The 13,481-nt window shown below is 37.5% G+C and overlaps 1 protein-coding gene across 1 annotated transcript; it reads right to left on the bottom strand.

Moving 5' to 3' along the window:
- On the bottom strand, nt 1-10,272 carry LOC145769634 (uncharacterized). Its single transcript, XM_082581307.1, has 6 exons — nt 10,144-10,272; nt 7,467-7,807; nt 6,794-6,947; nt 6,162-6,365; nt 5,470-5,612; nt 1-859 (listed from the first exon to the last, which is right to left on the bottom strand). The coding sequence occupies exons 2-6, from the start codon at nt 7,805-7,807 to the stop codon at nt 73-75; spliced, it is 1,629 nt and encodes a 542-aa protein (XP_082437433.1). The 5' UTR covers nt 10,144-10,272; the 3' UTR covers nt 1-72.
- Between the last annotated feature and the right edge of the window lie 3,209 nt (nt 10,273-13,481).

The following is a 13,481-nucleotide window of genomic DNA, read 5'->3' as shown; positions in this document are numbered from 1 at the left end:
GTTCGTTGCAGCTGAATCGGAGTAAGCCTAGTGTAAAACATCATTTTGTGACCTTGCAAAGCAAAGACAAAGTCATTCCGAAGACTTCATTTTTAAAATATAACTTTTTCCTCTGCAGTTGAATCGAACGTTTGCAATACGATCATGAGAAGAAGAAGCTAAGATAGTCCAGTTATTGTTATGTTCCTTGGTAATGCTTTGCATTTCTGTTATGTTTGGCACACGCTTCAGTGCTTTGCGCACTTCACGCTCTGATAACTCTGTGACATCACTCGAAATTACAGTTGATCCACCAGGAAGTTCACGTAATGTCAACTTAAGTATTCCGGTTTGAGAAAAACCTTGAGTTTTATTGTTGGCTTCTCTATAAGGTTGCATTGTTGAAGTTTTCTTAAAGCGATTTAGCAAAGGGCACAGAGGATTCGCTTTAAGCTCAAATGAATGTTTATTAACAATGGAATCGCCAGTAGGCTTTTCTTCTGCATCATTTTTTGATTCTTGGACGTCTGCATTTATCTTCTCCATGCACCAGCATGGCTGCTGGCGATGACATCCTTTGCAACGATCAGATTTTGTTACCAATGATGGCCGCTTCTTATCAGGAGGAAGGGCGTTTGTTTTAGAAGTATCCTGCGAAGTTCCACCTTCTTGATGTGCATGAAGTTTTGGCAACATCACCCTAAGTCTGGAAGTTTGATCATTTGCTGGTTCTTCTTGTTTCAAAAGAGTTGCTTGTTGAGGCTTATCATCGGAGAGCTCAACCGCATTTGTAGACCGCGTTGATTTCAAAGCCTTCGACGCGTCATTTCGTATATCTTTTACCATGATCTTGGCACGAAGAACATTTTCGTTCGTACGTCTAAAATATGTTAAAAGTTTCGGTAAGTTACATTATTTAAAGTAAATAATATTATAAAAAATAATTTTGCAATTCATAGCATGGAAGCAACAACTTTTTTTATTCATATAAATTGTTTAAAAAAAAATTCACTTGCCTTTTTTTCTCTTTTTGTGTTTTTCTAAATTTTTAAAAATTCTATTAAGGTGTTGCGACTTGCGACCGTGTCATATTTTAGACTGATTGTCCAGCTTTTTTTAGACCTCTGCTATGTTTGGCATAGGCTATATTGTTTTTCGTTGTGATAATCAGAAATAAAAACAAACTGAACTGAATAGATTGCAGTAGGTTAGTCATCGCAAAATTTCGACAATAGGCTAACGCAGTGGTTCTCAAACTTTTTTTGTTGCGACGCCTCTGGAGAAGTTTTCTGGACTTGCGACGCACCAGCAAATAAAAGTTAATGAGGAAATTTATTATTAAAGTTTTGTTTATTGATACAACAACAAAAATCAATGCATATTATTTAGCATGACGTGTGGCTTGTTTGTTTTTACATAGTTCGTTGAATCTTGGGAGAATTTTTGAAATTGCCATCCGCATTTCTCTTTCAGTGTTTATTCGTGTTCGATGTTTGCTTTTTATTACCGCCAAGGCAGAAAATCCTGCTTTACATAAATACGACGTGGCGAATGGGATAATAATTTGTAGTGATTTCTTCATCAAAGGTGAATAATCGTCATTTATTGAAATCGAAAAAATTTGCCGGATTTCCTGAATGAAACATCCTTTTCAGGGAATTGTCAAAGGAAAGGTCAATGTAGGCTTCTTTTTCTTGTGCAGTAAAAGGCGATGAAGTAGGTTGGACGAAAGGATCACGAATCCATTCGTAGTTTAATAAATTTTCCGGAATATATTTTGCAAATTTCGACTCGAGCTTGGACAAATGTTGCCCAAACATGCTTCGCAAATTTGAAGGCAGCGCCATACTTTTTTTTTTCAAGCAATTTGGACAAGAAAGTAAAGTATTGAGAGTTTCCAGACAGGTTTGCTATATCTTCCTTCCACAATAGCAGCTTTTTAACGAATGCTGCAATTCTATCTGAAACGTCAAGCATATTTTCATCCGCCTTGGTATAGAAGTTTCAGTTTGGCGAAGGTATCACACAAGTAAGCCATTTTCAATAAAAAATCGTTCTGAGCAGAACAATCTGCAAGTGGATTATTTTCTTGCTGCAAAAAAGCCTGTAGTTCGTAATTCGTAAAAGCGTTCAAAAGATTTTCCAAGCGAAAGCCACCTTGGATGAACCATGAACAATAAAAGAGCAAACTTCGATGCTCTGCATTCATTTCTCCACAAAGTTTTTCGAAAACTCTGACTTCAGTGGGCGTCCTCAAAATGTTAACCTCGTTTTTATAAGATAAACTGAGTTCAGCCACGAAACAGAACTATTTTGCGACGCCCTTGGAAAATTGAAACGACGCACCAGGGCGTCGCGACGCACAGTTTGAGAACTACTGGGCTAACGTGTGAAATTAAGCGGAAGATAAATTTTAGAAAAATTCAAATCGAAAAATGTCGTTTTCTATTGTGCTACTCTCAAACAAAAACTATGATTTCATGCAAATGTTGAAAAGATTAAAAATTCATAGAAGCAATATTTTGTAGTATAAAAAATATTGGCAAAAAAATAACAAAAATAAGAAGTAGGCAACCGTCTTTAGTCCTTGGTCCTACGAAATTGAGTCAATAATCTTAGATTTAAAACATCGGATAGGCTAAAGGCCTCCTGCTCAGTACAATTAATCAGTAAACCACTTGCCAACATCAAAATTAAGCCAGTATGCTACTTTGTAACAACATATCCTCGTAAATAAGATAACAACAAATGAGTTTAGATTTTAGAAGTAGGCTAATGCTCAAATGGAAGCTGCAGTTATATAGAACAAGCCTAAGGTAGTTTTCAACTCTAAAACATCTTATCATTGAAAGCGATACAGTCAGTAGCGGCGCCACGGGGTGGACTGGGGTGGACATGTCCACCCCACTCCTATTTAGAGTCAATTTTGTAATTCGTCGAGATCCGATGAGAAAACTTGGGGGTGTATGCAGGGGGTTAGGGGTGCCTAGTGACTACGTCATAAATTAATTTCAACTTCTTACGTATGAATTACTTTTACAGCATTGACATACGAAGAAATGAAGAATCTTCATTGTTATCGCTCTGTTGTATTGATTGATTGTAGGCTAGTCTAATTTTATCATTTTGAGGTGATGGCTTTTATCACAGCTAAGACATAAGCTTTGTAAGACCTAACTTAATAGGCAAAGGTTTTGATGGGGCCACCAACATGTCAGGAAAGGATGAAGGTGTACTGCAACACCTAGTTGCAGCGGGTGCCAAACTGTCGGTATATTTTCATTGTTTTGCACGCCGATTAAATCTTGTGCTTGGGCACAGTGTTGAAAACGTAGCGACAGTCAAAACAATTTTTGAAACAATTGGTAACATCTACCACTTTATGGACTGTTCTCCCAAGAGACATTTTTTTCTTTAAAGAGCATTTGAAAAAGGAGGGAATCACGTCTAGAAAAATTGCATTGCACTCGTTATCTGATAGGCTACGTATAGACACGTATATGGGCTACGTATATGGTCTGCACGTTCAGATGATGTGAATGGGTTATTAATGTAGGCTATATCCAGCACTGCTGTCAATGTTCCAACAAATGTCAAACGAAGGTGATGGTGTAGCTACTGGTTTGTTGTTCCGCATCAAGCAAACTGAAATTTCTAATGCTTAGGTAGTCTTATTCCTCATAAATGCTTTTCGCTAAGTAAACAGGCTTCAGATTATTTAAAAAGTGATGAAATGGATCTCACCACTAGGGTTACTGCTATCAACGACTTGAAAAGAGCATTTGACTCACTGCGTTCAGAGGAAGATTTTAACAAATTGGCTTTCAACTCATCGCTGTTTACGGATAGAAATCAAATTACTAGTGAAACCACCACGCCGGCTAAGCGATGTCGCTATACCCACCAAGCCATTTCCGAGATTGCCAGATATTATTGATAGGTTGCAACAGTCTTCCGTGGAGTGAATCTGAATCCATTACAGAAAAGTTAAGAAGAGATTTTTCTTTATCCTTTGACAGAATGCTAAATGAACTTAAAAAGCGTTACTCGGATCAAGCATGTGAATTAATGTCAAATGCAGCTGCATTTTATTTCACGCACCTGTCTCCATCAAATTTGCCTAAAGTTGAATATTTAGTCAAATTCTATAATTTCGATGAAAATCAGGTTGGGCGGCAATAGGATCTTCGTTTCTTGAGGTCAGCTAATTGTCACAGGTGGAAACTAGAATTTAAAAAGCACCAAAGTGGATAGACCAAGACCGCGTGGTTGTGTTTGCCTTCACTTTTGAAATTGTGTGGACAAAACGATCTTAAATCATTTGTACAGCAAATTTTTTCAAATTATTGCTACTGTTGCTACTTTGTCCATGACTGTGGCATCTTGTGAACGTATCCACAGCAAAGTTAAGACAATAAATTATTATTATCTGCAACCTGCCATGTCATCACAAAGACTTGAACATCTGGTGCAGATCAGCAGTGAGCGAGACATTGCCGATAACACTGGGCCTCAAAAATTGGTGAAAGCTTTTAAACTGACCTGCGAGCGCAAAATAAAACTTTTGTGACAGTGATTCTTAACCTATGGTTATGGGTATTATTGGGTAATAGCCAGGTTTTTTTTTAATTCTGTTTAAAGGGCCACCCAATAAATTTTTATCAGGCCGCCTATCATTGCAGCTCCATGACATAAAATAACAACATGCTTGCTAACATCAAGATCGTAGTCGGCAATTCTATGGACCGCAGAGGAAATGTATGGGAACGTTTGGCCCCATTCTATTCTTTTGTTCATAATTTAGAGTGCGCTCAATGTAAAACGAGCTTTTGCCCCCTTTCAATTTCCTTTTGTTCATTTTTCAATAAATTTCACAACCGAGCTGCAGTGAGTTACATCGCAATCGGTAATCTTAGTGACCATACTTTATGGTAGTATATTACCTCGAAATATTTTTGTCCACCCCACTCATTTTTAGCTGGCGCCGCCCCTGGATACAGTTTAACTTCATATTAGGCTACTATCCTTGTAGGCTATGTAAATGAACGATTACAGTAGGTTATGTTATAAATTATAACTTCATAACATTAGAGTATATATTATCAAACATCAAAGAGAAAAATTTTCGAATTTGAAGAACTGGTTAGTGATATTAACTGTAGGAATTCCGCCACCCCTTTAATACCATACCCACTAAAAACCTTCAAATTGTGTGATTTAAAGAAAACATTTCTAAGAATTGTATTGCGATAAACTGTAAGAATTCTGTAACCTAGTTTATCACTTTCAATACCATCCCACTGAACTGTGAATACCATCAACCTTTGTATTTTGTGATCTTCAAATGTTCAAAAGATAGACACCGGTCGATATGTGAAGTGCGCTTACGCTTTCAGCTTTGGATTTAGCTGGTTTAAAATAGTCAACAAATTTACCCGAGGATTTTTGTTTTTTATAATGTAACTTTCAATATTGATTTAAAAGCCCTACCTGAGATAAGTAAGCGAATCCTTGCAAACTTTCTTGACCTGTTCATTTTTGTCTAAATCAGATCTATGTTCTGATCGCAACAGAAATATTTCTTCAGCAATTTGATGAATGTTTGTATGAAGACGAAGACCATCAAACCAATTCTGAAAATAAACAAGCCACAGAAGGCAATAAAAGCACACTGATCATCATGTAATATGGCTCATTAAGGTTCTACTTTACTGTTATACCCTAGATAGCAAATCAACCTTTTTTCACATTAATTCAACGTCTCCAAGCAAATCTTTACATTTGCAGACGTTGAATCCATGTAAAAATGGTTGATTTGCTGTTCGAGGCAGAGCATAACCTTACGTTTTTAGCCAAAATAGATGCTGTTGATATATGGAGCCAAGCGTAGATCTTGTATAGCCTATGTTCCGTAGCTAAATAGATACTAAATAGATAACTCTCTCATCCTGGTTCAGTTTTATAAAATGTTATTTTTTAACCAAACATGGCCTATATATTTTTACTATATGTGCTGAAAAAGTAGTTCTTTCGAGTCAACGGTAATGTAAGGCTAAGTAGCCTAGTTTAGAGTAGCTAAAACATGTAAGACGCCGACGGACTGATTATGCCTAAGCTAATTTATGTGATTCTGTGTTGAAAAAGTATTCTCATCTCTAGCTTACGCCAGAACAATGTCATACCTGCATCAACACAAAGGCTTCTTTTTCATTATCAGTGGATTGTCTCGTAGCGTGCAGTTTATATGACTGATTCCTTTTGCATTCATGACGCCTTCTAGCGTCTCGAGTTTGTTTCAAAAGCTTAACGTCGTCTAAGTTTCTATTGCTCTTTGATGATATTTTTTCGTGGGCAGATTGCAACAAAGTTTGACAATTGCGTAAGATCTAAAGCAATAAAAAGTTGGATTATATTCAAATACTGAAAAGGAATTACGGCTTCGAAGAAATGAGTGGAAGCTTATCAGTAGGGCCGTTGAAAGATAATTTGGGCCCTGCACCAATGAGACTGAGATCCAAAAAAACACACCATATCCAACAAATACGAAGTGGTTTCTTTGAGGTCCCGGACCCATTGGAATGGTTGCGAGCCCCTAAAACCATCTCGGACCCCAAAGTACCCTTTCGACCCCCCTTTCAATGCTATTGAGTATCAATAGCCCATAAGCCTACAATACATTGGGCATTCTGTTGACATTAATTTTATGAAATGCAAACATTAAACACTCTTTTTCGTCAGCAAGTCAAAACGGAAGGAAAAACTAGAAGTAACGCAAATGGCTCAAACATGACTTTTGCTGAAATTACACTCTCACACTTAGTGCAGATTGAAAGCGTTGCTTCTTTTTTGCACGCTCATCTCTGATAGTTTTTCTATCATCCTTAAGCGATTTTAGAATGTCACGCGGGTGTTCCATATAAAGTTCGTCTGAACGATCTTTGAATCGACGAGTCAAGACTCCTTGCTTTCTGCAACACAGAAATAAGCTATGCTGCTTATTAGGAAAAAACCTAATTGACAACTGAACGTCACAAGCAACCCAGTGTTATCTGAACCCAAAACAGAGACAAATGATTGTCAATAAGATTAATCAACATGAAATGAATTATGTTTCTCGGCAGCCGATTTGTAGCAAGAATTGACAGCGATAGACACGTGTTGGTCGAATAAATTTGTCGAATGGTGGTCGAATAAATTTGTGGCAGAATACGGTGCGATACTGATGAGCCCAGCCATGGGCGAAACACGTGTCTATCGCTGTCAATTCTTGCTACAAATCGGCTGCCGAGAAACATATCGTTGATTGGAAAGTCTGAATGGCTTGCGTGGAAGCTACACCGTTATGGTTAGCGAATCGCAGCTGCTCGCTGTACTAGCGAGTGCTCAGCCTTGTGCTGATAGCCGGGAAGAACGCCCCTCTCTTCACATGAAATGAATTAGATTATTAGCTGGTGAGTGATTGATGGACTTTATCAATAAGACTGAACCTGCAAAATCCACTGTTGTATCCGGTATCCGCACTTGCCATATCTTCTTTTTGACTCCAAGTTGAACTTTCAATAGGAGAAAGGGGCGGTAAAATTAATTCGTCTAATTGATCGTCTTCTGTTTCTAAGACATCATCAAAGTCGTTGTCTGCTTTTACTGTACTGTGTGGAAGGTCTATTTGCCTCCATGGTTGTGGCTCATCAAAATAGGTTTTATCAGCATCATGTGTTTTACTTATCTTGTCTATTTTTGGTTGAGCAGGTTCTGAGTGACTTTTCTTCAAAACGCTTTCCAGATCAGGATGCACGGACCTCATTTCGTTTGCCTTTCTTTGTAGCATCTACATATATGATATTAAAAAACTAGTGAATAAGAAGTTGAAAGGGGACTTTGAAATTTTAAAATTGTAGAATAGCGTACAAGGGGACAACATGCAAAGAAACCTTGCAGCAGCATAGCCAGCAGGGTGGTATCATTCTCGCTCAAAATTTTCTTGTATAGGCCTATACCTCACGACCATGAGATAACCTACTCAGAATGCACATTGCAAACCCATCATTATGCGTGCAAGTAATATATAAAAATGCTTAAATTTCAAATAACATTGTTCAACTCGTTGAGTTGTAAATTTGAGGAGCAAACCTTGGATTAGCAGGAATGGATAGTTTAGAACAGTGGTTCTTAACCTTTTTGTCTTGGCGGACACCTTTTGGTGCCCTGAAAGCGGTCACATAGGCCTAACCCTAAAAAATTATCTGAAACTTTGGTATTTTGCCTCTTCCAACGACGGAAACAAATGTTTCATATCAGTTTTGAAGAGACATAGCCTACTTGGAAGAATTTGCTAAACTCGAGACCAAAAATTAATAATGTAAATCCTGATTTAAATTTTTTTCGGTTTTCGAAAATTAATAAAATTTTTGCGACTTCAACAAAGAATTTCTTCCTTTTTTCAATCAATATTTTGTTGTATTTACAGTCATAGCAAAACTGCGAGTACTAGTAAAAAAGTTACTAGCTCCACGGCTTTTCGGCAGAATCGGGTTAGTTTTTAGCAGTCGAGGTTTTTTTTTCGTTCCATTATCACTGAAATGTTTTTGATTTTGACTAGATTTTGCGCTACTTTGTCATACTTTAGACTACTTTTGGGCTTACTTCATCATTTGTGACGATTTTTAGGCTACTTTTCAGCAGCAATTGGGCAAAAAAATAAAAAAAAAAACATTTGACAACTTTAGCTAGTAGGATGTTGACTAACCTTTGGATTTCTGAATTAAGCATTGATCTATAATTCTGCTGCAATCAAAAAAATTAAGTTGAACATACGTAGGCTATCCTTATAAAAAGATTTCACTTTTTAAATATGAATTTTGTTGAGTTATCAAGCCGAACCTTTGTGCGACACCTTTTGAAGTTCCAAAAAACCCACCACGACGTCACAACCATGGCGGCACAATCAATCATTTCTTAAATGTTTTAATTTATCGATCATTCAGTAATTTCGAAAACTTTCAAGAACCCCCTGAAAACGCTTTGCAGACCCCGGTTGAGAACCGCTGGTTTAGAACTTGTGCTTGGTTTAAATAGGTTGAGATCTGGATGGATCTGGTCTGTGGTAAAGAGTGACAATCTTAATTAAAAGTATGATAGTTAAAAAAAATTAATTTAGCACCAAGGGTTGTTCAAATATCTTTATACTAAGTTAAAAAAAGTAAAGTTGTGTTTAAGATTGTGACACAATTTTTTTTCATTTTTGTCTTTTTATTTAAATGCAATGCCAGTGTCGTCTTCGTTTGAGCATCTGGAGCCGAGGGTCTTGACGCTTACCAACCCAGGTTTACGTTTTCACACTGCACTAGAAAGCTAGGCCTACTAGAGAGTAGCCAATCTTTGGTTTCATCATTCAAGACAGGCAAATTTTCCACTCCGGTAGGTGGGTTAAAAATGGTACAGTCGCTGATGATGTCGTTTGAAGGATGCTCCTCAGCACTACATTCACAGCATTACAGGAAGAGAAAGATGCCGTTCCGCAATGATGCATGGTTGAGCAAAAATGCTCAACATTTTACAAATTAATAAAATAAGTATCAAAATTCGCTCTTATGTAACGTAAATACGACGTATCGGTATATCATGGGATTGTTTTTTACTAATAGACAAAGTTGAGACTGCGATAGGCCAAGTGTAATTATCTGCCACTGCCTAAACGTTTGTCACTAAAACACAATATTAAATCAACAAGCGACTTGCGAACGTGTATTAGCAGTTAGCACAATGACCAATCACATTTGTGAAAACATAAACTTAGGCTATTGTATTTTAGCTGCCTACTGACCAAGACGTACCAGCTACCGTACTTCTCTCAAAAAAGTGAAAACTTTTTTAGAGATAACATTAAGAACTTTCACCACACTTTCAAAGTCTAAGCTTATGATGCTGCATGATTTAGTAGGGCATAAGTTAACTTTTCGCTTTTCATACAAGCTGATGCTTTTAAACGAATGCCCAATTAGGTTAATTGACTGTACCCTGAGTGTCAATTTATTCACATTAACTTCTATAGCAACAAAATTAAACATAATGATAAAAATCAACGAAATGAAGAGTTGAAGTGCTAGAAATTCCAGTTTTAAATTTATAACTTTTTCATAGGTTAAGAAATATTTGTAAACTCACTTTCCACAAAAATAGTAACACCGCCGAAATAATGACACAAGCTGCAATAACCCCCACAATTACTCCAGTCTCGTCTTGTTTGGGAGGTCGAACATCTAATGCGGGAGCTTTAAACGTATACAAATTTGTTTCTTTTACTTTGTCTGTATCAATAGCCATGGCACCTAACATGAAGATACAGCCATAAGCATTTAGACTAAGTTAGCTTATATACCCTTAACAACGTGGTGCAGGTCAGTTTATAACAGAGTCTACTGTACAATGCTAGAATTCTAGATCAATCTGTCATATGATTAATTGATTGATTGAATCTTTTTCCTCGGACTGGAAAAGCTTCTTTTTGAGCTTAGCTAATCCTGGCAGTTTTGCATAATTGTAGAGACCTTGAATCACTGACGCAGACCCGGTCATCGAGATTGACAGAGTAAAGTTTCCGATTCTTGAAGTTTTGTTGCCAGAGAATTATTCCATCCATTAGATGCCGTTGAATGGAGAACAGTCTTAAACGTGCGTTGCTCAAGCGTAGCCTACATCCCGAAAGTCGAACCAGCGCCGCTTGATCTTGAAGCTTTTTCGTTCCAGAAGTCACGCGCAAGCCAACTGAGCTATCGGGGCTTTATTAATTCATTCAGGCCTTTACTATAACATAAAAGTTTTACTTTATACAAAACAAAAGCTAGTTTGAGGTGTCCTTTCATCAACAGCTCTCTGATTGATGTTTTTCGAATATTTACTATTCGACGCTATTGTCTTGACTCCCACATATAATGTCTGTCACTAACCAAGGATAGTGACATGGTGGTTCTGACACCTCTTAGTCCAAATGTTACCAAACTTTTTGAGAAAGGGTCACCTGACTATGAGAAAAGATGATGGCGTTCCAGATAACTATTTTATTGAACAGTTTGCAACTTGTGGTGGCGATTCAACAGAGTGGTTGTAATTTATGCAGCTGTAAATCACAATTGCCACTTATGGTCGTTGCAGGAAAATTGGTTGTGAAAAAATACTCATTATTTTATCACAAACTCACTCGACACTCATACAGTGCTTAATTGTTCAGAAACAGTTTTAATCAAAAGATTTTGATAGAAAAAATGGCTGAAATCGGAAAATTAAATACTTAAACACTTTACACAGGCTATAGCGTTAACCATCGGTAAAAGTTTTATACAGTGCTTCATCACATTCTTTGCATGAGCGGGTACCAAACTCGCAGGCCGTAGTTTGCTGACCTCTAGTATAGTCTAACTCTCTACGAGCACTTGAGCAGTCCAAGGGCATATTTGAATACGGTAACCTTTTTTTAAGGTTTCTGAAGTGAAACTATTTAGTTTTGGTAATCTTTGAACTGAGTAAGCCTACTTGGAAGCTTAATCCTGGCATTTTTTATGCTTGTAGAGGTTCCACTGACGCAAGTCCTGGTCATTGAAACTGACAAAATGAAGAAAATTAAAAGCTTAATGTTAAGTTATTTACAGTTTAATAGCCTATTGTTAGCTTTTCACCAATAGAATAAACATACCACTTCCAAAACAACTTTCTGACTACCCGTTATTAGCTCGTACAGTAGAATATCTTATGCTATAAACACGTAATGGACGCTCTTGACAAAAGTACTTTCGTTTGTCAAGAGCTTTTCTGTGGCCAATTTGCAACAAGTTATGAAAGTTTCTATTTGCTAGTGTTTTTCAAGTGGAAAGGTTCCTTTAAAAAGATCAAAACTAAATTTACGTAGCAGGACTGTTTTACTAGAGTCCATAACAAGGCAACCAATCAAACTGTTTACATTGACTTAACATTTGCAGACGTAAAGGTTTGATAATATGTTGATCTAGTAGCAAAACTACAATGACCTTGTAGCAATCCAATATCATACCAAACATGTTTTCCTTCCTAACAAGCGAACCATTTTAACCCATAGCCTACGTCATTTTTTTATTTTTTCATCTAAGCTGCTTTAAATAGAAAAAATAAAACAAAAAAGCTGTTCACATTCGCCCTTTGACAGAGACGAACAAACACAGGAGAGAATAAAAATTAGAACGGATAGCCTACAATTTGGAAGACTTTTAAAATGTGATAATTCTTAACCTCATAATGTTTCGTTATTCGATGATGTTTAAATTCATTTTTGTTATAGGCCTACAATATTATGCGAACACCTTATTATAACTTAAAATTATAATTCGAGTAACAATTGAGTTAAATTAGTTAGAATATCCATTTAGCAGACTGAATTTCACTAGACAGCCAATTAACATTTAAAATCCCAATAAAACCATCCTTACACGTAAAATATGTATTACCATAACCTGACCATATTCCATGCAGGAGTGGTTCAATTTAACTTTATAGTTTCAACTGATAGTTCGGATGTGCCTCGCAGTCAGTAGCATTAACAAGGAGTGTAGAGGAACGTTCAAATATTACGTAACTCCTTCGAGGGGGGGTTTATGCAAAGCGTCACATCGGGGGGGAGGGGGTTCAAGCAAAACGTTACGTAACGCTTTCGAGTACGGAATGGTAGTTTTTTGTGCTGAATTCGTAGTGAAAAAGCGTTACATGGGGGAGGGGGGTTGAAAAAAAGTTACGTTGGCGTTACGTGGGGGCAGGCCCGGATTTAGGGGGGCAGTTGCCCCGGCCCCCCCGACTTTTGAAGGGCCCCCCTATGTGGAAAAAATGTGATTTTGTGTTATTTTATTCTTTTTGACCTTTAAAGTTTCTACAAAATGCTGTGCAGTACTGGACTGATGCTACTGTAGACGTAGAGATGGTTTTTACGCGCCATGGGCGCGAAAAATTTTTTTGCACGGGGGCCCCCCGGTCTAAAAGTGCCCCGGGCCCCCCATCAGCTAAATCCGGCCTTGCGTGGGGGAGTCAAAAATTCGGAAAAAAAGCGTTACATAATATTTGAACGTTCCCTAGGGGTTCTTTTGGATCGGAATAATTTCAGACGCCCCCAGGAACTTGAAGAAACCACGGCATATTCTTAAAGTGGCATGATTTGGAGCCCAAAGATCTCATTATTACCGGCCCTGCCCCCATCGTAACTTTTAAGTCAACGAAGCTTTTTTATAGATAAATTGAAGCTTTAACTACAAAAAATTATGCACAAAGCTGATGCATTTCGCCTTATCGACAACTGACTAGACCTCTAGCTGTAGGTTTACAAATAAACTGCCGCCACAACTAATTCAAATCCTTGCACTAAACCCGAGTCATTGAACTTCGAGAAACTGCATTTAGCGGACTACACAAAAAAGAAAACTATCTCGATCGTTAGGTGGCGCAAGAGCGCTGTTCTACTGCACTCGCCAACAAGTGATTTTTGTTGA

The sequence above is a fragment of the Aplidium turbinatum genome, chromosome 4, assembly GCF_918807975.1.
Source record: "Aplidium turbinatum chromosome 4, kaAplTurb1.1, whole genome shotgun sequence".
Lineage (NCBI taxonomy): Eukaryota > Metazoa > Chordata > Ascidiacea > Aplousobranchia > Polyclinidae > Aplidium > Aplidium turbinatum.
The sequence above is the reverse complement of the archived record's forward strand: the minus strand, read 5'-3'. Positions and strand labels throughout refer to the sequence as shown.

Coding starts and splice junctions, on each gene's coding strand:
- LOC145769634 (XM_082581307.1), bottom strand. CDS start 7,807: ATGCTACAAAGAAAGGCAAACGAAATGAGGTCCGTGCATCCTGATCTG. Junction 6,366..6,793: donor GCTTTCAATCTGCACTAAGT/GTGAGAGTGTAA, acceptor TTATTGCTTTAG/ATCTTACGCAATTGTCAAAC. Junction 5,613..6,161: donor AAGCCTTTGTGTTGATGCAG/GTATGACATTGT, acceptor GTTTATTTTCAG/AATTGGTTTGATGGTCTTCG.